General features: G+C 32.9%; 2 protein-coding genes across 2 annotated transcripts; one reads left to right on the top strand and one right to left on the bottom strand.

The window, feature by feature from the left end:
* Positions 1-108: 108 nt before the first annotated feature.
* On the top strand, positions 109-13,432 carry LOC130810260 (digalactosyldiacylglycerol synthase 2, chloroplastic). Its single transcript, XM_057676249.1, has 5 exons — positions 109-447; positions 2,137-2,452; positions 3,355-3,618; positions 9,868-10,217; positions 12,702-13,432. Exons 2-5 carry the CDS (start codon positions 2,171-2,173, stop codon positions 13,183-13,185), a joined length of 1,380 nt encoding a protein of 459 aa, XP_057532232.1. The 5' UTR covers positions 109-447; positions 2,137-2,170; the 3' UTR covers positions 13,186-13,432.
* A 5,329-nt stretch (positions 13,433-18,761) lies between these two features.
* LOC130810259 (elicitor-responsive protein 3-like) lies at positions 18,762-24,631 on the bottom strand. Its single transcript, XM_057676248.1, has 5 exons — positions 24,397-24,631; positions 20,847-20,912; positions 20,090-20,216; positions 19,858-19,975; positions 18,762-19,217 (listed from the first exon to the last, which is right to left on the bottom strand). The coding sequence occupies exons 1-5, from the start codon at positions 24,461-24,463 to the stop codon at positions 19,149-19,151; spliced, it is 447 nt and encodes a 148-aa protein (XP_057532231.1). The 5' UTR covers positions 24,464-24,631; the 3' UTR covers positions 18,762-19,148.
* Positions 24,632-26,465: the final 1,834 nt, after the last annotated feature.

Here is a 26,465-nt window from a genome sequence, read left to right as displayed (position 1 = left end):
AGAAGCTCTAACACATGGATAAAATCATAAACATACGAAGTAAATGGAATTTTATAAAACCTTTTGAAAATTATGCTTTTAATGATCTTTTAATGAAAAAAATTTATCATTCATTCTTAATACGATATTGGGCATTAAAAAAAACACCAATATTTGGGGGAATAATTCTCAAATTTCAATATTATGCTGATTGTTGACTAGTAGACAGCACAAATTCATCTGGATTCTTTTCCAACAAAAGAAAAACATCCTCTTTCTGCTTTCAAGTTGTACCCTTACAGGCTACAATAAACACAGTACACTTGTCAAGCTTCTTGGCTTTTGTTCTTCCCTCTTTCCCTCTCTCTTTCTCTTGGACAACTATTTCAAGTGTTGCTGAAGCTTCATCAATTTAAATCCCTAAATTTAAAGTCATCTGCCTTTCTTCATTCTTGCTAGAAATATTTGGTAAAGTTTACTATACTTTTAATTAGTGTCACTATTTTCTTCATCTACTTTTGTTCGTTATATATTCATTAAATTTGATGATGGAAAGTTTTTGTTGCTACATCATGGGGGATTTTTTATCATGGGTTTTTTTTTCTGGGAATTAAAGATGGGGTTTTTTTAAGTTTGACTTTCTTATTTGTTCTGGAATATTTGGGTTTTTACATGAATGTAGATCAGTCTGAAAATAGAAGAAAATACATGTATGTTGTAGTATTAATGTTTAAAGTTTCGGCATAAATGTACTATTTCTGATGAATGGATCTGCCTTATTTTTCTGATTAAATGTTTGTTATTGATTTTTTGTTGGGGACATTGTGCTTTTGGTTCCTTGAATTAATAAATATAAACAAATGATTCCCCATTTAGAGGTGTGAGTTTTAAGTTTTTTTTTGCTTGTTTAGAAGACATAACCATAATGTTTGATCATGTTTTTTGTGTAATGCTATAGGGAATAGTAATGTATGCCTTTTGCATTTGGCTTAACTAGCACCCTCTTCAATATTGAAGAAGGTATTTTAATATTCATCCTCACATTTCAGGATACCTTAGGGTTGTGGATGAATGGGCGTCAAGTTTTGGAGTTAAACAGGCAATTTGATTCTTAAATATGACCATTAATGAATTTAAAAAGATTTGAATCTGGTGCTAATGATTATGGTTGCTAATTTTCCTTCACAAATGAGGCAAAATAGTACATGGTAAACTTGAAATTATCCTGTGGATTTTGGAATAAGAAAATGAGCCTAAATAACAGAAGAAATAAGGATTTTGAGTAAAGCACTCACTTTTCATGTTTGACAAGATGATTACAACGCTACTAACCTTACATGACCCCGATGCCACCAAAGTGACTCTCGCCTAGGCAAGGTTTTAGAGTGCACTGATGAGCTGAATGAGACATAGTGTTTGCTTCCTGAGCGACATCCGACAAATATGGGGGACATCACTTTGCCAACAAATTGGTTTTAGGGATGCTAAAAAGGAGAATGTGATTACAATTGAGGTGAAACATTCTTGTTTGAGGATATCTTTATCAGTACAACAATATGAGTCATTATAAAGAGTTTTCATTCATCCTTGATGACTGTTTAGTGTTGACTCCCCTTATCATGTTGCCATGGTCTTTGTAGTCCGTGTGTAATGTATGTGCGTGGGCTCTAGAGACATACATTATTTTGAATTGCAGAAACATGTTAAGGTTTATATGAATAAGCTGGAGAGATTAAGAACCTTGAAGAACCCTTATCATACCACTGCATGACTTACTACCATTGATGTGTCCTTAGTTCTTAAATGCCGCAAAGTCTGCAACTATGAAGATTGATGGTCAATGTAAGTTGGAGATTATTATTCCCATGTTATAAAACAACTTCTCTCTGTATTTAATTATCCTCTGGACGCTCTGGAACTCAAGGGAGAAAGAACTTGTTTTGTTAATTGTTATTCGATTAAAGCTAACTTTTCTTTACATTTTTGTTTGTGATTTATAAGAATAAATTGTATCTTGTTCGCTAATTTTCTTCTTCGTTCAGCTATTTATTGTTGAGTTTTAATCAAGATTGAATTTTCTAATCACAGCTTGCTGTTGCTTGTGGAAATATTCAAAAGGGAAATTCACTCTAATCTTGCTATATGACATATTTACAGGTGACTCTTATTCACCTTCCAAGTTAATGTCTCAATGGCTAAGAAGCAGCATATTGCAATTTATACAACGGCCAGCTTACCATGGATGACTGGTACTGCTGTGAATCCACTGTTCCGTGCTTTCTATCTCGCAAAAGATGGGGAGAGGAAGGTTACTTTGGCAATTCCTTGGTTGTCTATAAATGATCAAGGACTTGTATACCCTGACAACATAACGTTCAAGTCAGCCAAAGAACATGAGGCTTATGTGCGCAAATGGTTGGAAGACCGGACTCGAATGATTTCTCGGTTTGAAATTAAGTTTTATCCTGGAAAGGTAAATTTTGACGTCATAGTTTGTCTGCTGTGAATATGTAGTAGTGGTGATATTGTGTCAAATGAAGTGGGATCTTCTACGCCTGTTGCCTATTACTGTATGTAGGTCTAGTAATACGGTAGAGAGTTCAGCATGAATATGCCTATGTCAGTATAATAATTGGTTAATTTAAACAAATTCAGTTCCTTGATATATTAATGGCTTAGTTTGTAATCTATTGTCAGCTGCTGAAGCATTGTCAACAAGTCAGTGACTGTACTGTTCATATAAATCTCTTACGGCCCGTTTGGTTAGTGGTATTAAATGGTGGTAATGAGAATCATTTATAGCGTAAAATTTCATCAAAATTTCCATATCATTCCCATGGTAATGAAACTTTGATCACAAAAAAGTTTTTTTGTTTACAAATTTCCATTACCACCTAATACCATCTCTCTCAATGGTAATGCATTGGAATGAATTTTATAAAGAAAATGAGATGATTGAAGTTGGGCAAGCATGGGCATCAAGGTAACCAAGAGATTTTTCAACCAAAATTACAATAGTTTTTCATTCCCATTACCACCATTTATTATCACCTACCAACGGATTAATGTCTAACATCAGTTTCATTAGATCTCAAGGATTATATAATAAATCGAATTCTGGAACCCAATATATGCTATTTGCTGTTTATAGATGACTAAACCTTGGGCAATGCTTGATGCTTTTTTAAGAAAAATTATGCGGTTGTTAATAATTTTATTTCCTCTCAGAAGATATTAGTTCCACTGTTGGTCTCTTCACGCTGGCCACCGGCTCTTTTTTTTGCAATGATTTTATGTTAAGGATATCTATTTTTTTTTATCATGGTTTATGGTACCTAGTTACCAGTACCCACTTAGACTTGACCTTTCATGCAGTTTGCTGTAGATAAAAGGAGCATTCTTCCCGTTGGAGATATCACTGCTGTCATACCAGATGAAGAGGCAGATATAGCAGTCCTTGAGGAACCCGAACACCTAACTTGGTTTCACCATGGAAAAAGATGGAAAGCAAAATTCCGGCTGGTTATTGGGGTTGTGCACACCAATTACTTGGAATATGTTAAACGAGAGAAGAATGTTGTCCAAGCTTTTCTTCTAAAACATGTAAATAGCTGGGTGATCAGTATCTACTGTCACAAGGTATATTTCAAAAACACTGACACAACTGAAAATTTAGTTTACATTGATTTGAATTGCTTGGTAATAGGCCTACCGCTGTCAATTAATTTCAAAAGAAGTTCGCTCTAGTGTATTAAGTGAATAAAGCATTGATTGTGAGGATTGTACAAATATATGCATGCTGTGGAAACTGAAGTGTCATTCTTTTGGTAAGTACCATGAGTTTGGGGACAATACATTTTTTCTCATAATTTGAAAGGAAGTTTTAGGCGATATCATTTACATCATTATGAAAGATTGAGGATAGTGAGTTGACAAAGTATACCTAAGAAAAACTCAATATGTTCTAATGTTATGTAGTTGAAGTATTGAATGACAATGAGGTAATTTTTGGGGTTGGTTTTTGCTAATTGGTAGTGGAGAATCTGATTCCTAATGCTCCCTATGTCCTTGTAAATTTTTGAATGGTTTCCTTTTTTTCAGTTCTAAATGATTTTCATCATCTTTTAGAGTATTTCTCTGTTAGTTAATACCATACACTCTGTTACATTTCTCTATCTATTGTAATTTGTTTAAACTTTTGGAACTGTTGTGATCTCTTTATCGATACCATGCAATTATTTGGTGACTCGGAAAGCAACAAAGTGACAGTTTTTTTGTTTGATTGTCCTTGGCAGGGGGTGGGAACCAACAACCAATAGTCTAAGCAATTTCTCAAGATTTGTTGAAGATTTGTAAATCATGTCTTGTTGTTTACTTGTGGACTTTGAATTATGGACTGTAAATATATAGAGGGATGCTCCTTGGACTTTTGCAACCTTTCATGTTTACCCTAGTCTAGTCTCGTTATATTGACCTTAGATGATACCAAATTCTTAAATGCCGTGGGGAAGTTCATGATGAAAGTTGTAATTTATGCCAATGAGACCTTTCTCAGGTTGCTTTTAAGTCTTAATTCTTGATGGAAATTGATAGTCCCCTTGGATCACGTAATGGTGGGTAAGAGGCAAAGAACATATACGATAGATATCATTAGGCCATTTTTCACTTTCTTTGACTTTCAGTACATCATCATCATCATACCCAATATCTAGCCTGAAAATAGGGTCTGGGTGAAGGAAGGTGACTGACAATCCATACCCATACTCCCTTCACAGGGAGGACTAGAGGAAAGCGATCGGTTTTACCCTCAAACAGTAAGAGCCCTGCAAAGGAGGATATGATACTTTCTACTCTTCTAACGGGGGAGTCGAAATCCTTTTTTTGCACATGTCCAAACCATCTTAGCCTATTTTCACGCATTTTAGCAGCTAGTGGGGAAACGCCTAGCTTCTCTCTAAACTCCTAATTCTTGATTCTATCTATAATTGTGTTACAGCACATCCACCTTTGCATACGCATCTCTGCTACTTCCATCTTTTGTTCATGAAACTTTTTAACGGGCCAACACTCTGTCCCATACAACAAAGCTAGTCTAATGGCAACTCTGTAGAATTTACCTTTTAGTCTAATCGGGAACTTCCTATCGCATAACACTCCGGTAGCCGCTTGCCACTGAAGCCAACTTGCTTGTATACGATACATAACATCTCCATCAATCTCCCTATTACTTTGGATAATCGACCCTAGATACTTTAACTTTTTCGTACTTGCAACTACATCTTCTCCGATTGTCACATCTTGCCCAACACCCTGCTCATTGCCACTAGAACTGCATCTCAAATATTATGTTTTTGTACGACTTATACGCAATCCTTTACTTTCGAGGACTGCCCTCCATTCTTCTAATTTAGTATTAGCCTCTTCTCTGGTTCCTGCGACCAATACTATATCGTCAGCGAAAAGCATGCACCGTGGCACAGTTTCCCAAATACACTTGGAGATCTCATCTAGAATGACTGCAAATAGGAAGGGGCTTAGTGTCGATCCTTGATGTAAGCCTACTCTAACTGGGAAAGACTTCGTAATCCCAACGGGTGTCTATATGTTGGTTGGTGCTCCATTATCCATGTCTCGTATTACTTCAATATGGCTTCGTGAGACTCCTTTAGCCTCCAGGCTTGCCCAGATGGTACATCGCGGTATGCTATCATAAGCCTTCTCCAAATCTATAAACACCATATGCAAATATTTTTTGCTCTCCCTATATTTTTCCATCAGTCTTCTTAGCACATGTATAGCCTCAGTGGTAGATCTCCCTGGCATGAAACCAAATTGATGTTCTCTAATCCCCGCCTCTTGTCTGATTCTCTTTTCTATCACTCTTTCCCACAATTTCATTGTGTGGCTGTGGAGTTTTAAACCTCTATAATTCCGACGGACTTGTGCCTCGCCTTTGTTTTTATATAAAGGGATAAGTGTACTGCTCCTCCATTCTTCGGGCATTTAATGTGTCCTCCAGATAACATTGAAAAGGTTAGTTAACCATTGAATGCCTTCTTCTCCTAAACATCTCCATGCCTCAATCGGGATGTTGTCAAGACCGACTGCCTTGGCTCGCCCCATTTCTTTGAGAGCTTTACTAACTTTGTTTGTGGTTATGCCCCGGTTTACCTTATATTCTTATTGGCTTTGGGGGGTGGGAGTTTCTCCTCTTACCCCCTTTGTTCCCCTAGTTTCATTTAGTAATTGAGAGGAGTACTGATACCACCTTGTTTTGATGTCATCTTGCCGCAACAAAACTTTCCTATCCTCATCCTTGATGTACCTGATTGTCTCAACGTCTTGCTTCTTTCTGGCCCTGGCTTTTGCAAGCTTAAAAATATGCTTCTCTCTCTCTTTTGTATCTAGCTTTTTATAAAAGTCTTCATAAGCCCGAATTTTTTCCTTAGATACCGCTTTCTTTGCCACTCGTTTGGCCTCTTTATGTATTTCCCTCTTACTTATACGAGCTATCTCTTTGTTACATGCCAAAAGCTCTTTAAACTTGTTGTTTTTTTTTCCATTATCTTCTCCTTCACTTCCTCATTCCACCAGCACGATTCCTTATGCACCTTTGGTTTACCTATCGAGACTCCTAAGATCTCTTTAGCAGCTTGTCGAATGGTGTCAGCCATAGTTTTCCTAATTTGATTTGCATCTTTGGATTGCCTTGGGTAACCCAACACTTTAATCCTGTTTGAGAATATGGTGAAAATTTGACGTAAAATTTCATTATGATACTTGCGCTATAGACAATGTCAAACCGAAAAATGTTCATGAAAAACCCTTTTCGTTAGCTATAGCTCATGTACCCGAGACCTTTCGGTGGTTGCAACTTGCGATGATTTTGACTGAATTCACAAGAATTCTTCTGAAGTTGTCCCAAAATTAGAGGAACAAGGGATATGAAGCTCGAACAAAAGTTAATCTTCCCTTATAGATGTAAATGTTTAAGTAAAATGCGAAGGATGGTCTAAGTCTTCCTTATTGAGCATGCAAACTGTAGATGATACAAGGTCAGATGCTTCCCTCACGAGTTCTATAAATGAAGCTCTATGCATGGGACCATAGTTCTCAAGTTGAGGCACGTGCTTACCTCCTCCTTGCAAAAGCAATCGGTAAATGATAGCCGGCTTTTGGCATGTCGTTAATACTAAAAACCTTGGCTATGCAAACAATATTTATAATCACCCTAATACTATTACAACGAGCGTAATGGTAAGTCAGGGGTCGAACCACAAGGACAAGAGATGCTAGATTAAAGGCTTGATGTGGGAAGGTTATATGGAAGGTTGGTTGGTGGGTGAACTAAACTAATGACAAGAATGAAAAGCTAAACTAAGCAATGAAAGACAAGTGGGGACTAGACTAGGTCCACCCTAGGAAGTTCTATTGGAAATGAAGATAGACTAGGTCAAGGGAGATCGAACGACAATCAATCAAGACACTCTAGATATCGAGAGGAAGTTTGTGATCCTATAAGCCACAAGAATGACCTATAATCACCCTATGTCTCTCAAGGAGTGGCAGGACAAGATTCAAATCGAATATCTATCAACAACCATCATCAACCTCAATCCTAATCCTAAGCATTAAAGACAAGACCAAACCTAGGGTTTCTCTAATCTAAAACCCCTAAAGAAACTACTCTAGCATATTAAAGACAAAAGCAATAAATAAGGAAATCATTAAATCTACTCTAGAAAGTATGAAAGAAATGAAAGACAAGAAAGCAATAAAGAAAGTATAAAGGAATGAAGAACATGAATAGCATTAAATCTAAACTAACAATACATTAAATAAAAGCATTAAAGGAATGCAATAGAAGAAAGCAATGGAGGAAAGCAATAAAGACATCAAAACATAAATAAATGTAAACTTACATAAAGGAAGAAGATGAAAGCATAAATGAAGAACAATAAATCTATACTAGGGCAAAAACTAGAGAAATGCAATAAAGAGTGATGTTCTAGAGTGAGGCATAAAGGCACTCTAGGCATGAGGGGTTTTACAGAAATGAGGGGGTATTTTATAAGCTAAGAACCAAGGGAACAAAAGCCTTAAAATAACCCACGAGGCAAGGCTTGCGAAGAAAATTAAAACACGCAGATTTTAGTACCCTTTCGACCGAATGGCATGGGTCATTCGCCCGAATGGACTTGATTCAGGGAAAACAACAACTTTCGAGCACAAATAATGAGGCTATGGATCCATTCACCCGAATCATGTTTCTTGAGTTCCAATGGTTCATTCGCCCAAGCCAGCACCCATTCGACCAAATGGGTGGTCGAATGCCTTAATTTCCTTTTCTAAATGTATCTTTGAAATGTCGGAAGGTCTTTGAGCCTTGCGAGGCTCTCGGGGGTGACTTGGGATGCTTGGAGAAGGTTCCATATGCATGTCTAATCTTCGATCGAAGTGTCTAAGTCTCATACGCAATGTAAATACCTTGAAATCTCCAAGAATACCTGAAATTATCTCAAAACACCGTGGAGACAAGAACAAGGTAAAATTATTTGTAAAGTGTGTAAAAAGCATTCTAAAACGCGAGACTTGACACTACAATGAGGAAATAAATGTGCTCTAAAAAGGGGCACATCAGTAAATTATGGACACTTCGATATGCCCTTGAACGCTTTGATCCAATTCATCACACTTACCTCCTCCTTGCAAAAGCAATCGGTAAATTATGCTGATGTTGGCAATGTAATGATGTGGAAAGCACTGCAATGGGGATTGAATTAGCATAATTATGGCTTATGCATTTTGTTTGAGTTTTCTTGGTATCTCTCTCTGCAGCCTTGCTTTTCCTTTTTTCATTTTCCAATTTGCTTGCTTTTACGTCGTTTGCTGGATTGGTGTTCGTGATTCACCTTATATATACTCCCTTCGTACCTATTTGATGATCTTGTGAGGAATGTTCACTGAAATTAAGAAAAAGGTGAATCATTTAGATGGTGGAGATTTTAACTTATTGAATAATAAAGTTAATGGAGAAGATGGGGACTATAAGCATTAAAAAACATGTAAAATAAAGTAAGTAGAAAAAAATATGAGATCATAAACATTGAAAATGTTAAAATAAAATTAATGGAAAACATGTGCGGACCCTAAGCATTATAAAAAGGTTAAAATAAAGTTAATGGAGAATATGTAGGAACCATAAGCATTTAAAAATATTTAAATTAAGGTGTCCAAGACTAATTATGTCCAAAAAATGTGATATAATTAGAAAGATTCTTTAGGGAAAATAAAGCTGCTTAAAAAAAATGGAAAAGGAGAACATCTAATAGGAATGGAGGGAGTAGCATTTCAAGTCCCTGATTTAATGTCTCACTGATGCTAGTTTGTTAAGGCCTCTAGACTTAAGATTTGAAATCAACTTTCATCTTTATTTTTTTGGTTTTAGTCTTCTTTACTTCTAATTTACATAAATACTTCTTTTTTCTCTGATTGTATAATATCACGTGAGGTTGTTATAAAATGAGGTATAGCTTGAAGACTTGCTACACAGTAGCCTATTTTTACTTTTGATGTGTCTTTTGTTGTGTGGGTGATCAAAGCCTGAATGCCTGATCATATTGCATCATTATTTTCTTTTATACACTAAACACTTTGTCATCCTCTGAAGTGTATTGAATAATATAGTGAACTTTCACGGCAACTTATATTACTTCTATCATCGCGGAGTTTGATATGAAAATGACAAAGTGTGATATGAAGATGAACTATTTTCTATTTATATATAATCTGACTTCAATCTAAGAATTAAATGTCTTGTCTTTTTTGTTTCACTTCCATGCTTTGTTCTCATTTCTCCTAATTGGATCAGTTACTTACAAATGACAGGTAATTCGATTGTCTGCAGCCACTCAAGATCTTGAAGGATCTATAATATGTAATGTTCATGGGGTCAATCCCAAATTTATTGAGGTAGGCAAGAAAAAGAAAGAAGAATGTGAAAAAGGTGAAATTGCCTTCACCAAAGGGACCTATTATATAGGTAAGATGATATGGAATAAAGGATATAGGGAATTGCTTAAACTTCTTAAGGACCATCAAAAAGAGCTAGTTGGTCTTGAGGTAGATCTCTATGGCACTGGAGAGGACTCTAATGAAGTCAAGGTAGCAGCCAAGAAGCTGGAATTACCAGTAAGAGTGTATCCTGGACGTGATCATGCTGATCCTTTATTTCACGAGTAAGTTTTAGCTTCATATTGAATTTGTGGCTTTCTATGAATCATTTAGGCAAGTGCATGCTAAACGGAGTAAAATGTTCACAATTTTTATTGAGTGGCAATGAATTAGGTGCACTGTTGCATACTCGCACCTAAAGCTTCTCTATTGTTTCCAATTTATACTTCACAGAAACTATTGCTTGAGTAGGTTATTAGAGTTCACTTAATCCTCACTTTTGGCTATTCAATAAGCTTAAGTAAATTGAGATTTACCACAAACAGAACTTGGTCACTCCTATTGAGGCATATCACTATGGCAGTGTATTGATCTTATAGTGGTGGCCGATGCTAGAGCAACTCAAGTCATTGAAACATTCTGCTCAATCGAGTCCAAGTACAATTTCAGCTTTCTTACCTTCGCTCTTGCTCGATCAATTCAAGCACACCTGCTCAATCGAGTGTGAGCCTCTCCATCATACTTTGCAAACCTTTTAACTTCCTTTGGACATTAGAAACTATACTAAAAGTCTAAATTTATACTTCCTTTGATTCTAATTAAATGTCTCATTTTCTCTTTTGGAAAATTCACATCAAATGTCCCGTTTCCTTTTTAAGTAACCTTTCTCCCTTATGCCTAATAAGATCCAACCATTTACATAATTGCCACTGCAAAGAGAGAACACATAGGATGATATTTGATAGTTGAGAATGAGTAACCTTAAAACGTTTCATTCTTCAGTAGTAGGGCATGGAGGAAGTTGAGATGATTACAAATAAGGTTGTCTTCTCGTTTTACCCCTTGTTTAAAAGTTTAAACTTTGTTGCAATGATCTCTTAAATTATTTATTTTGGTTCATGTAGTGGACCTCATATTGTTAGTATTAAGGCTTTGGTATTGTTGTTGAGTGAGGGAGGTGTGAGGAACTTAGTAGAAAAATCATTAACCGAACAAGTTAATTAAAGGAAACGTTTTCGTCCTTTTGTGTCCTTTCTCTTTTACTATTACTGTTTATTGTAGTATTCACTCTTGAATGGTTGCAATATATTTTATGTGGATTCTAGTCCCTAAATGTGTAATGAGGTCTCTTTATTTTCATTTGATGCTTAGGTACTTGTGGGGGTTTCAATCACAAATGAGTCTCTTCACACAATATGCTCACTCCTAGGGCACAACTAGGAACCATTGCTTATATTCTACATTGATTGGTGTGTCTTAGTTTGATCCAACATCTATAAGAGGATCCATCTTGTAGATATGTAATACTACTTTACTGGAGATCGATCAATATCTTTGAGGTCTGTATTCATTCCTAACCTGAGTATGCAGAGTGACATGATATAGCTGCTTGAACTAAACACAAAACCAAACATCAATAAGAAACGAACCCATAGAGTGAAGGAAGGCTTCTACTACAATGGTGAGGACTAGCATAAGCCATAATTCCGACAAGCCTCAAGATTCACATGGAAGCCTATTATTGCTGTGAGTTTGTGACACTCCCATAAAGCACACTAAAGAGGTTCTTCGTATCGTTGAGAAGGCTGTCCCCAAGTTGCTGTCAAATATTTTGATCATCTAGTAAGAGTCTTGGAAACTTGAGTGATTACCTCTAAATCCCGATTGGCATTAGTGTCGTCTTATTTATATGACCAAGTTTATTCGGTATGGTTTAAGATGAAGTTGAGTATTTACCATAGGTTTACGTTTACTCGGCGTGGTTTGGGTGTGTAGGAGTGGTTTGTTGCTTTTATGCCCATTAAGATTTGGTGTTGTTTTGGTGTTGACGGTCATTAGATCAAATTCTTTTTCTTTCCTTGGAAGATGAATATGGACACATTTTTTTCCTTTTAGGCAATTGCATTCCTTGGTTTTCAAAGGCCCATATGAGATCTCTCGTGACAATATCATAGGTTTTAATAACAAGGAGACCATGCTATCAATTCCCTTTCTCTTTAGCATTTCATCTGATTCTCAGAGAGAATTCGCCAATTCGGGCATGATATGACTCTTATTTTTGATTTTGGGTTAAGAATGGAGAATACTTACAGGCAAGACGGGGGAGGGAAAATTGATTGTAGGTGGTGAGAATTGGACAACGGTAAAAGAGAAAGACTTGACCACTAGTCCATGATTCTCATGACATGACCTTTGAAGTAATCGATCAAGTTGTCATTTCTTTTGATCTTATTGGCTTTATGGTATGTAATTGGCCTATTCAATGCGATCTTGTGGCCAAGTTTTAGGTTTGATGTTTTTCCTTTCTGTGTTATTTTTGTTGTATTTCATCAACACTGCATTTAGCAGCCAAAAGCAACAAGATTCAAATTTTTAAATGAATGTTTAATGGTAAATGAATGTAATTGGCTTCTACCTTGTTTTCAGTAGTGAATTTGCTGCATTTGATATCTCATTCATTATCAAGGATTCCTTGCAATTCCTGAAAATGTGGAAGCTATTCTTTTGAGATTCTATATTTATCGGATCCTTGTTTCCGCTTTTCTCAGCTACAAAGTGTTTCTCAATCCAAGCACAACAGATGTAGTCTGCACGACTACAGCAGAAGCACTCGCCATGGGCAAGATTGTCGTCTGTGCCAACCATCCGTCTAATGAATTCTTCAGGCAATTTCCTAATTGCTTCATTTATGACGACAGTAAAGGCTTTGTTGCAACGATCCAGAAAGCATTAACCGAACAACCAACACCGTTAACTGATGCACAGCAGCATGAGTTATCATGGGAAGCTGCAACACAAAGATTTTTGAATGTCACTCAATTAGACCAAGTATCTACTCCGAGACTCTCGACAAGACATTCCACTAAAAAATTTGCCTCTTTGTCCTCGTCTAATATGAAGAAAAAGCTCGAAGACGCCTCAGCGTACATACATAATGCAGTGTCGGGGTTTGAATTTACTCGGACTGCTTTTGGTGCAATCCCCGGGACCCTAAAACCCGATGAAGAAATTTGCAAGGAGCTGGGGTTGTAATGATAAATCGAGCTTTTTAAGGTAAATATTTAGTTACTCGAAATCTATGTATTATTAATTTGATCTATACATATGTAGAGGTGTGTTCCTATAATTTGCTTTTCCCCCTCTCTTCTCCCTGAGTTTTTATGATTTAGATTATGAATGACTATACACGCCATTCATTTGTGCTTTTAATTTACTTAAAGTTGTAGATAATGTTTGTTATACAGTATAAAAGTATTGGTGGTGTCGTGGGAGCCCAAAATTGTGTAGTTGTAGTTCATACTCGGACAATTTCTAGGCAGTTTTGTTCCCATGATACCAAAGATGCTTCAATTTTCTAAGTCAGACATTACCATTAAGTTTCTGAAAAATGTTGCTGGAAGCTGTTTAATTCAGCAAAATTTTCATTAAAGAGGAATATAACATTGCAGTTAAGTGAACAAAATCAAAGATAGATGAAGATAGTGATTGGTGATGAAATATAATGAAGATGGGAGATGAACAATCAAGTTACTGATTTGTTTTTCACAAATTCTTGTAAGAGACGGTCTGTTTAAGAGACCATCTCTAATTGGACTGACTATAAAGGAAAATGTAGAGTAATTACTCGGTGGGTATTAAGAATATTGTAAGTACTATAGTCGGTGGGCATTAAGGATATTGCAAATAGCATTAAGGATATGATAAGTAGACATTAAGGATGATGTAAATAGACATTAAAGATGATGTAAGTAGGCATTTAGGACACACTAAGTAGGCATTAAGCTTTAAGGGGCTCGGCCTGAGAGACGTCTCTAAGAAAAACGGTCTCTCAAGAGACACAGCCGAGGGGTATAAAAGAAAATTAACTTGTTACTATTTACTCCTATTTTATTTGTTTTATTGCTATTTTATTTATTTTAACTCCATTATTTAGCTTTTACTACTATTTACTAAATAACTCCATTATCAGCTTTTGTTTACCAATTAAATAAAAAAAGAATTGCTTGTTATCTGTAACAGCGAGCTATTTCGCGTTTTTTGCTTAGATTCATTTTTGCCTAACCCTGATCGTAGCTCATTTTGAGAATATGTTTCAAATAAAGCTTGATTTTTGTAAACAAATTAATTGGTTCAATTTTTTCTAAAGTTTAGATATTTCTCCAATATAATATCGAAAATCGGTTTGTTGTTGGGTCTTTATAACTGGACTTTTGATCTAACCACTAGTTATGGGGCTTTTAATTCAGTATCTTTTCTCATTAGATTTGTAACCCTTTAGTTTAGCTCAAGTCATTGGACATAGTAACTATATGATTATAGTAAAGTTTGAGCCTAAAATTTTCTAAATCAAATTTGATATTAAATCTTAATTATACTTTAAAAATTTATTTCGTTGAGTTAATATCTTATTAAATCCTAAAATTTATATTATTCTCCTGTAAAAAATTATCAGTTATTTATAAAAATGAATAAGATGCAGCAATCTTTACTCACTTAAAGAGGTATGGCAAGAAGGGCAGATGAGTGCAAATTTTCTTGTATTGATACCCCATTATCTACCCAATACATTTACAGCAACATTAGACACCCCCACTGGTTATGTATTGAATCTCATCCCAACCAACCTGTTAATATTTTGGGTGCCTTGAGTCCACCAGCAATATGAGACGGCCACATAAGTGCAGTCACTCATAGGTCTAATCCATAATTTTAAAATTGTAATTTTAAAGTTTGAATTGGACATTTTAAATCTTAAAATATGTGTTTTAAGTCTTGGATTTGATGATAATAAACCATTTGAATAAATATTCTAAGTCTTGAAATAGATGTTTTACAATTTTAGTAGGTAAGTAAAATACGTAATTAAGGGTTGGAGTAGGGGATTTAAGAGTTAGAATTGACATTTTAAATGGTGGAATGGGTGTTTTAAGGGTTGAAGTCGATAGCTAAAAATTAAATTAAGTCTCTAAAGAAGGAAGAGGCTTGTAGTAGGGGTTTTAAGTGTTAGATTTGGCATTTTAAGTCTTGAAATGGGTGTTTTAAGACTTGAATTCGACAAGTATAAAATTTTATTGGTCGCAAGCGTGAGGCGGCCGCATACAAGTTTTTGTGTGGGTCCACAAGGGACTTTGGATTAGCTTGGGACTCCCTAGGAATATGTGGTAAGCTGGTAACAATTAGGGGTGTTCAAAATCGGGTACCGGGTCGACCCAAATCCGAAAATACGGGTACCCGCTTTTTCGGGTACCCAAAATTGTGATCCGGTTCTGACCCTGTTTAAATCAGGTCAGAAACCGGATACCTGGTTTTCTTAGAATGTTTTTTTTCGTTCAATTATGCGTTTTTATCTCTATTTTATCTAAAATATTTTTTTATATAAAATTCAAATACTAATTCTTTAAAAATATTTAGCTTAATTAGTCATAAAACACAAATTAAGAAAATTAAAGAATAATATTGTTACACATTGGTTTAAGTAAGAACAATTATACAAAAAAAATTCATCTACGGAAGAAAAATTATTTTAAGATTCAACCCAAAATTAGCTTAATAGATACCATCCTTATGTTATTTATGAAAAAGTAACAAAAAAAAGGATAACGGGCACTTGATTTCCAAAAATATGTGACCCGGATCCGGTACCCGGTTTGATCCGGATTATCCGCTTTGCAAAACCGGGTAAATGATCCGGTTTTAAAAACCGGATACCAGGTAATTCGGATCGGATATTTCGGATCGGGTTTTTTTGCACACCCCTAGTAACAATAGTGGTTCATGCTAGGGTAATATAAATAAACATGAAAAATGACTTGAGCAATTTTCTAGAAGGAAAAGTCGAGTTGGCTTCCTTAATGGCATTAGGAAAGACGACTTGAATTTATGTACAGAATACTGATGGACTAATCAGTTTGTTGTTTTAAGTTGTTTCTCCCTTGTTATTGCTTGGCATGTTTTATATGTAATTGGGTCTATGCATTACAAGTAAACCCAATTTACATTTGTTTAGATAGTAGCTTACATTCCTAAATCTCTTATACTATAATCCTATCCTAATCTCTCCATAATCTCTCTTCTTTCCTATTGCCTAAGAAACACCATTGTAACCATTAAAGCTTTAAGGAAGCTTGTGATACATTAATAATACATCTAGGCTAAATAATGGATGTATCTCACATTGGATGAACCACTTTAATTGCATTGTGTTATTGATTGTTGTTTAACTTTACACAATAAGATTGATTCAAGAATTAGGATTTAAAATGAACTTTTTATCCAATTTAAATTCAAAACTCTAATCATAAATGATAGTCAAAGTCAAGGGTTAATCCTACATTGGTTTCAGAGTACAAGGTTCTTGGCGATTATTTGAGTTCTTGGTTGATATTTGAATTTAACATGACTTCAATGAAGTTGGATTTGAGAAGTTTGCTTGAAATTAGAATTTTAGCTTGTGAAAAGTTAAGATGAAAACTCTTCTTACTCAATATGATGTATGATAGTTGAAAAGTGGGTTGAAATTAATTCAAAGACACACGACCTGTTTGGTAGGTGGTAATAAATGGTGGTAATGAAAATGAAAAACTAGTGTAATTTTAGTTGAAAAATCTCTTGGTTACCTTGATGGTCATGTTTGTCCAAACTTCAATCATCTCATTTTCTTCATAAAATCCACTCCAATGCATTACCATTGGGAGGGTAGTATTAGGTGGTAATGGAAATTTGTACACAAAAAAACTTTTTTGTGATCAAAGTCTCATTACCATGGGAATGGTATGAAACTTTTGTTGAAATTTTACATTATAAACCATTCCCATTACCGCTATTTAGTACCACTAACCAAACGGGCCGTTAGTGACATGCAATTGTGTCTCTCCAATGAAAGGCTTAGAGAAGATGTGAAGAAGACTATTACTATGGGTGTATGAGATAAGATCGAATCTCTATACATTGCTAAAAGTGAGCCCAATAGGTTTTACTCTTGGAGTAGACTTTATGATCTTAGATTGAAAGAAGATAAGTTTCTCAAGACTTACTATGATGAATTTTGTGCAACTGTTATGGACTTACTCCCATGGTCCCTCCTTTTAAATTTGTATTGAAAGTGACAAAGTGACATGTTTCGAGAAGAAATATCACTTTCAGTAGCAAACTCAAAGGGATATATTACATAATATTAATGTTGTTCTTCATGATGAGTATTTTACTATTTCTTATTGTGTTCTTTACCACATTCTAATAAGATTTTTATGAGACTTTGCTCAAGGGTAGGAAGAATCTTTGTAGTGATGACGTGAAAAATACTTTGATATAAAGAGACCCAATTACAAAATAATTGACTCATAACCCTAGTGGCTGAAATGTTGACTTGCTTGTAAGTGGTAGAGTGAATGATAATAATTATAATACTGATGTAAAGAATATAAGTAAGTTTAAGTCTAAGACTTCAAACAAGTAAAACATGTCATTATTATAAGTTGAAAGGGCAAATGAAGAAATAGGAAGTGGAAGAAGATTCATATAGAGAACGAGTTTGAAGATTCTACATTCAATATCCGTAAAGCAAGCTATGTTAAAGATAGCGATGATGGTGGTGCTTTGATGCAACACATAGGTACAAAGGTGGTGATGAGTGGGTTCTTGATTCTGTTTGTTTTTTTAACATGAATTCTAATAATGATTTCTAAACTAACTATGAGAAGGTGGATGATAAAACTTAGAATTGGAAAAACGTTCAATCAGTCGGATTTCGAGTTGAATCAGTTTCAGTTGAGTCAGTTTAATCGGGTCAGTTTTAGGTTGGATCACTTCGGGTTTCTAGCGGCTTTGGATTGACCCAACTAGTTACCGTTTTATTTTTTCCTGAGTGAACTTAAAACTTTTTTGTGGATTTCTTATTTCATTAACGAATTTGAAAATAGATGATCTTTTTTTCGAAAAAACTATTTACTATAACGCCTAGCCAAATCACGATAAAATAGCAACACAATTTTTAGACGATCAAATAATAATATTTCAACATAAAGTAACTTTAAAAAGTCTAAAATGCATCAATTATGCTACAAAAAATGATATTCTAATGACTCAAACATAATACAAAAATTTCAATATTAAGAGTACCAAAGTACAGAATTGGTTAAATAAAGAAACATTAGTTTTTTTGCGCACCCAAATGAAGAAGTTTTACCCTCTTTTTTTAATTGCTGCACAACACAACGAGTCCAACCCAACCCTGACCCCACCGAACGTTTTTTAACAAGTTTCTCGAGTTCAGTCAATTTTCAGGTTTGGGTCAAAATTTCCGAGTTTCAACCCAGTTTTTCCAATCGGATTTCGGATTAATTTTTGGGTCGAATCAATTTTTCCAAGGTCTAATGAAAATATAACCTTGGGAAATGATTATACTTGCACGGTTGTGAGCATTGGTAATTTTCTTATCAAGATGTATGATAGTGTTATTAAGACTTTTAGAGCCACTATACACTTGGACGAGGGTTTATTAGGCTAACACTTGGGATTCTTACTAACTTGGGTGTTGAAGAAGGTCACCGAAAAACTATTCCGAACCTTCCTAACCCTTGTTATTTGTGCAGGAAAAAAGACATTTTAAATGATCTTATTGCACGATTGGCAAGATAACAAATCAAACCTCCAAAACCCAACATAATCTTTCTTAAGACAAACCTCGAACCAATTCTAACTTAGTCCTAAATTAATTGTATACATTTCAAAAGAAAAAAACATCACTCAACAATTAATAATTCTCAAAAAAAAAGGTTCAAATATGAAGATTATAAAACCCATCAAACCGAACCAAACCATTGAGTCATTCACCATTACATTTAGGAAAAACATGTATGAAATGCTTCTTCAAAGTTGATAAACAAATTCCGAATGTAAAGCGGCCTTGCCTTAGCAGTAATAATGAAAACTCAGGTTATCCAATGGCCCAACATTGCAGCTGATATAATGAGATGAACAACACAGAAGTGTATCCTTCAAAAATCAGATGATGATTCTTTCCAACCACCATACGACTCCTCTTCCAGACCACGACTGCCATATGTCTGCATGTTCATTTTAGAGATCAGATTCCATTCTAGTCTCTACATTTGCTTAAATATAAAAAGGATAACAAACATTACACTTACACACCCTTGATTTCAAAAGGATAAAAAATTCAAAGTGAATATATAACTAGAAAAACTTAATTGTAGAGGTCCCTATATATACAAAAAGGATACTGTAAGTGCTTGGCAAATTAGTTTATTAAGCAATCCTAGCTTATATTGATATAAATAGAAGGTTGAGTGATCAAACCAGCTAATGCTAGTGTTTTATGAATTAGCTGGTTGAAACAGCTTATTGATATGAATAAGCTGTTTTTAAACAAGCCGCTTATAGTAGCGGGTTCAAAATTAGCTGGTTAAATCAGCTATCAACTATCAGCTATCAGCCATTTGCCAAACACTCTCACTACATTATAAATATAAAAAATATTCTTAATTTATAATATAATATACTTTCTATAAATATATAGGGATAAATTTTTTTATATATAATATTTTTATTTGATAATATATATATATATATATATATATATATATATATATATATATATATATATATATATATATATATATATATATATATATATATATTATATACACACACGAGAGTACTAAAATGGAAAATTAAGGTAGCTACCTCTTGGGGGGTGAAAGTGAGTCCAACCCTGATTTCGCCCTTGTATTCTCCATCTTTGACAACATTATAAGATGTGGGTGGGACATTTCCTTCTTCAAATACTACACTTAATGAAATGCTGCGTGCAATCATAGAAACTTTTCTTTTGAGCAATTTCTAATCTTCATTGGATCGGATTATCGAATCAGTAATACTAATTGAATATAGCAAATACTAAATTGATATGTCTTACTTTGCCTCCCCCACGAAATCATCAGCGCTAAAATTATCCTTGTCCATGATTTTCAGGTTGAGATCAGGAGCTTCTCCAGATACAGTAAACAAAAAGGTCTCATTCCATTCTGGGTTTGATCCTCCATCTGTATTATTTACAAATTTTGCATGTAACGTGATCAAATATGCAAACAACATACTTTTGAATGATACTCTTTCTATTTCAATAATTACTTGCAACTTATTTTTTTATTTAAAATTTGTAGAATCATGCGATCATAATATTTAAAATACTTCACATGTGAGAAATATATCACATTATTAAAATAGTAGATTGTGGACATATATATATAATATTTTGTGTATAATTCTCCGAATAACATGATATTGGGAAGAGTGAATTTCATAAAATATGTATGCACATTAATGCTCATCATCTGTGGCTTGTAGGTCTGATCCCACGAGTGCCCGTGGGTCTATCCACAGAAGTGGGCCAGCGGGGTGAATATATGACAAATTATCACGGCCTATTACATACGATTCAATCCTAATTTTCGATCACAAATTCACAATTTCAAATTTTCAAAAACTAGTTTGATTATATAAAAATTGCATAAAATTTCCTTTTTAAATATTTTGATAATAAAACCATAACAAAAAAGTATACAAGTATTAAAAAGTATACTCTGAGATTGCTCAGTGTGTATATTCTTTAAAACAGAGGGGCAAGCGATTGATGAAAAGATTGAAGTGGATCGGAAGGGCGACGAACAGACCTGTTGAGATGCTACTCTTTTGTTCTTGAGTGCGGCAAGTGAGAATTACATATGGATCCATGCTTGCTGAAATCACATCAACATAACATTTTATTGAATTGAAACTTGAGCAATGGCATAGTTAACTTTAAGAGAAAATCACTGCTTATGCATAGGGTAAGGTTCTCAATTCTTTGTTTTTTTTTTTTTTTTTTTTTTTTTTTGATTTGGGTAACATAGAGAATAACTATATGATGGAGAAAGGGAATTAATTTCTTTTATGGGTGGTGAGAATCAAATCATTATCACAAGCAATAAAACAAAATTCGCTAGTTTGTTTGTCTTTTGAATTCGTGATTCATTCAAAAAGGTTCTAAAATAGCTAAAATCAACAATAATTTGCTTTTTTCAATTCACAATTCATGAGGTAATTAGAAAATCATGTGACACTAGTTACAAAAATGAAAGAAAAATACTTTACCGCTACGCATTTTATCCAGTTGAATTAATGTTTAAACGGTAAATATTTCAACTCCTACTAGATATCATATTTAATTATTTCCTCATGCTTTTATCTTGAAAAAAAAGTAAGTATAAGCTAAATTTTAACAAAACCTATAGTATATAAATAAGACCGCACTATTTCATATTCATAGTATCCACAATCTCTCGAGAATTAAACAAAGTATTTTAAGTAGGTTTAAGAAAGATCTCACAATGTCGGTGAATATTTGAAGATATAATAATATCATTTCTTGTGCTCTCGTTAACGCATCACCATAATTAGTTATTAAACAATTTGTATATTTTCCAAATGTTTTTAAAAAATGACAATGGCTAAAAATGACTCAACTAGACCTTAAAAACAAAACAAAACAAAACTAAAATGGAAAGAAATCAGGAATGATGATCATCAATCTTCTATGAAAGGTTATAAGAGCTAGCATTGTTACATGGGTCAATTAAAACCCGTACTTGTAAACTTTTTTAATATTTCAATCAATGGTTCTTTACTTTGATGCCTTTGTCAATCATGTATAGCTCTAGTTTTACAATGTTTAGGTAACTACAAATAATACTAATAAAACCTCAACGGTTCTTATGTTCCCATTTATTTAGGTTACTATTTACTTTTACATAATGTCATGGTAATTGGTAAATTGACAATGCACACTAGAGATTTACCAATTCTGTGTATAGTTTAGTCACAAAGTTTTTTCAAAATATATTTATAGAACTATGTGCAAAATTAAAAATGACCTTAAACTATGAAAAACAATATTAAATTTTCAGTAACTAATTTTAATTATAATGAAAATAATAAACAATAAAAAACTTTTAAAATTACTTTAACAATACTTCTTCTGTTCCTTAATGAAGTTTTCACAAAGAACGTTCACGAGAATTAGAAAAATAGAATATTTTTAGACGATGGATATATTATTTGATTGAATAATATTTTTGATGGAAGAAAAGTGGAGGCCATAAACATTAAAAAATATTAAAAGAAAATTAGTTGGAAAAATATGAAACCACAACTAATAAATTTTTTTTTTATAAAGTTAGTGAAAAACAAGTGGAGACCAAAAGAAATACAAAAATGTTAAAGTGAAATAAGTAGAAGATAAAATTTTGTCCAAAATGAAAACATTTTAAAAATATCAAAATGAAGATAAATAAGATTATTTTTGTCCAAAATTTGTGTCCAAAATTTATGCTATAAATAGAAAATCTTTTTATGAAAACAATAAAATTAAACTCACAAAATGACAAATAAATTTTTTTTCAAGAAATAAAGGGAGTAATAATTTTAATTTTTATAACAATTGTCATGTGATAAAAGTATACATTTTGTTCATGCTTTTGAGTTATTTCTAACTTGTTACTAACATATACTTCCATTCCAATATGCTTGCACCAAATATACACTTTTGCGCAATCTAATTTGTTTGTTGGAACATTTATATCTAGAGTTATACAGAACTAAAAATTATAAAAATTTGATATTATGAAAATATGTGACGAGATAAATAAAATAAGATTGCATATAATTATATTTCTTATAGTATAATAGTTAAAATATATAAATTATCATAAAATAATAAATTTATTATAAAAGTTAATTTAGTATAAGTAATATGAAACGGAGGATGGAGTTCCTCTAAAATATATGCACGTCGTAGTAATGTACCTAGGAAGTCAATATTGTAAAAGAAATCTGGTTATTATTCCGAGGTAAAGACTCAGAAAAGAAGTGAAATGATTAGGCGATAAATAAAAATAAAATCACTCCCGTAATTTAAGTGGGTTGGTTGAAAGAAAGTTGACCACTCCAACAAGGCATCAATTGTCTTCTGCCATTAATCAAGGGAATCTAATTTCAATAATACTTCCTCCGTTCAATTTTAGTTGCTACATTTGCATGGGCACGGGTATTAAGAAAAGAGATTGACTTACACTGTAGCTGATTGTTTACTTTATAGAGTATAGTATTTTATTATTGTTAATTGAAAAAGAAAAAGGAAAAATAGGTTGTTAGGTGACTTTATAGAGTATAATATAGTTTTTATTATAGAGTATAGAGTATAGAGTAGGATAAAAATAAGAGTAGGTAGAACTTTAAATGATTGTTTTATTACTAAAAAAGGAAATGTAGCAAGTAATATGAAATTGCCAAAAATAAAAAATGTAGCAAGTATTATGGAACGGAGGAAGTACCATCTTCTTCTTACCCCATAGATGTAACCGTCAATACATACTCTCCGATTCATATTAAAATTTTCTTATTTCGTTTTTATATTTTATTTTACAATCTAATTTCATCCATAATATTTATAATTGTGTATAATCAAAAAAAAATTAATACTAATAAAATTTATATTGAGATTAATCAAATAATAATTTGAATATATTTTGACATTTAGATTAACAATAAAATACAAACTAATAGTAATCGATAATACTGTAAAAAAATCAAATGAAAAATTATATAAAATTGGAGGGAGTAACATATATATATATATATATATATATATATATATATATATATATATATATATATATATATATATATATATATATATATATATATTAAAGAAAAGGGAGTAAAATATATGATGGTACTTGAATTACTTGTTTTTAGATATTTTCATAATATAAAAATTTTGTAATTTTTAATTATATATAAATCCAACAAACACATTAAACAACATAAACAGGTATTTGGGTAGAATTACAAAATAAGGAATACGTTGCATTCTAATTACCAGCTCTCTAAATTCCTAATCTGTATTGCAAAAACATAAGCACAGGTCAATAAGTCACAGAAATCACAATCATTTCATCACAAACAAAATTGACGGATGGACGAATCGCATCAAAGAAGCAATTTAACGGATACGATAATCGGAAACTAATGCTAAAACTCACAGGATTCATCAGCATTTAAATAAAGATCATTAAAATTCAAATGCAAAATAATTGTATAATCCTTAATCCTTAAAAAATAAAAGATGATAAATGATTGGAATGCGAAACAGAGAAAAAAAAAGAGAAGAAAAGAAAAAATTACAGAGAAAATCAGAGTTTTCGAGGGCTTTAGCAGAAACAAGGAGGACTTCAAGCTTTCCGAGAGGCATAATTGATGATGATGAGATCTGAATTTTGAAGAGAAAGAGGGGAGTGGGTAGTGGGGAGAGACTTTGAGAGAATACGAAAGAATATTTAGACAGAAATGGATGGGAGTTGGGACGGACTCGCACTTTTCTACGGGATCGCAGCCGCCTGCAAGTATGATTATGTAGAATGTAGATCCCATTCCGTGTCCAGCTTGGCACACCCTTTTTTTTTAATTAAAAATTATGATCTTGGCTTCTTTTTGTCTACCTTTTCTTTGGTTCTTTTTTGTTTATTCTATTTACTATTTTATCTTCTTCCAACATATTTCATCCCATTCATTATAATTCCTTCGTTTTTATATGTTATACTTAAATAGAATTTACAAATTTTAGTGTCAAAAATTGACTTTAACTTTTTATCGATTTATAAGAAAAAACATATTTATGTAGGATCTTTTTAGATTCGTCTTAATATATACTTTCTAAATATCAATTTTTTAGAATTTTTAAAAATTCACAATTAAAATTATCTTTATCTTATTTTAAAGTTTGTATTGAGATCTGCGGAAAAAATAAATGGAAAGAACATTTGAAAATAGTGGGAGTACTTACCATGTTTGACATTCTTTTATGTAGTTCTATGTGTTTTTAAATATTTATATGAAGTATTGAATTATACATATCTAAAAATTATAAAAAATTGATATAAATATTATGAAAGTATGCGATTAGACGATTCAAATAAAATTCCACTTGACTATATTTTTCTTACACGTTAGCCCAAATATATAAAATAAACTAGAACGATAAATAGTATTCATAAATGTAACGTTGCAAGAATTTCAGAATGGAGGAAGTACAAAATTAGCGTTTTATGAGACTGTTTCTCTATGAGACGAGCTCATACAATTTATTCAAATTATGTATATTTAAAAAAAATATTAATTAATTAATTTAAACTTTAACAGACAATGTAGTTTACATAATAATATGAGAATTATAGCCGTCAATTTTTATTTTTATTTTTTGCTTTTTGAATTATTATTTTCAATTAATGGGTCAACCCATTAAAAAGAGGTCTCACCATCTTAATCAAGAATATAGTGAGATAGACTTTCTTGGTGTTCTTACATTTGTTTGAAAATTTTTATTGTTATATTTAAGTGGATTTTTTTGACAAGAATATAACAATATTTTCGTTTAATAATTAGTGTGTTTTGATATTCTCAAATGTCGTGCTGCAAAAGTAGGTCATAAATGAAATGTTTAGGTTTGCTAAAGGATAAGTGAGAGTTTTGATTATAAGAGACTCGATAAGTTCTCCTATTAATTTGGATTTGTGTATTTGACCTCTTGAAGAGTTAACTATTTGTTTTGACAGCTCATACTCAGAGTTCAAGAAATAAATTTGAACATCAGTATAGGTGGCGTAAGTCGTCATCGTGCTATCAAGTTTAACTAATAGTGACTTAAGTAATTTAAAGTTACACTCTTGTTCTAGTACAAATGGGAGATTGAAGGAAATAAGTGTCATAGTAATCAAGTGTAACAAAATATAAATAGGATAAAATATGGAGATTAATACATTCGATTATATTATATCATTATAGTGTTTTGCTAAAAACCAATTTTGATCTGTATATCAATTAGATTAGTATACTGCTACTATATTGGTGTCTTATGAGGTCAAACATATAAGTTACTATTGGATAAAACAATACCAATTGCATAAGATGCTAATTAGACTATTTAGTGTAGCAGTTATTAGTATGATTTGATGATGTGTTGTAATTAGAATTAAAACACAAATTAATTCATTTTGATTATTACATGTCAATGTTACATGTAACCTCCAAAAAAGTATATGAAGAGGTGTTGCATTTGTGTATAAATAGATGCACTTTGCTTATCATTTTTCATAAGCTTGTATGCTATTTCTATCTATCTTTCTCCAACTAATAAGTAATAAGAATATTAGATTTTCTTATTTTATACTAGCATACGTGGTGATCTAGTTGGTGCT

Source organism: Amaranthus tricolor, chromosome 4, assembly GCF_026212465.1.
Source record: "Amaranthus tricolor cultivar Red isolate AtriRed21 chromosome 4, ASM2621246v1, whole genome shotgun sequence".
NCBI classification, from domain to species: Eukaryota; Viridiplantae; Streptophyta; class Magnoliopsida; order Caryophyllales; family Amaranthaceae; genus Amaranthus; species Amaranthus tricolor.
This window is presented reverse-complemented; position numbering and strand designations above follow the sequence as displayed.

Excerpts from the sequence above, each read along its gene's own strand:
- LOC130810260 (XM_057676249.1), top strand. The coding sequence starts at position 2,171 with ATGGCTAAGAAGCAGCATATTGCAATTTATACAACGGCCAGCTTACCA. Across the intron at positions 2,453-3,354 it reads TTAAGTTTTATCCTGGAAAG|TTTGCTGTAGATAAAAGGAG; the intron begins GTAAATTTTGAC and ends CCTTTCATGCAG. Across the intron at positions 3,619-9,867 it reads TCAGTATCTACTGTCACAAG|GTAATTCGATTGTCTGCAGC; the intron begins GTATATTTCAAA and ends TACAAATGACAG.
- LOC130810259 (XM_057676248.1), bottom strand. The coding sequence starts at position 24,463 with ATGCCTCTCGGAAAGCTTGAAGTCCTCCTTGTTTCTGCTAAAGCCCTC. Across the intron at positions 20,913-24,396 it reads CGAAAACTCTGATTTTCTCT|CAAGCATGGATCCATATGTA; the intron begins GTAATTTTTTCT and ends ATGTGATTTCAG. Across the intron at positions 19,218-19,857 it reads TCACTTTCACCCCCCAAGAG|ACATATGGCAGTCGTGGTCT; the intron begins GTAGCTACCTTA and ends ATGAACATGCAG.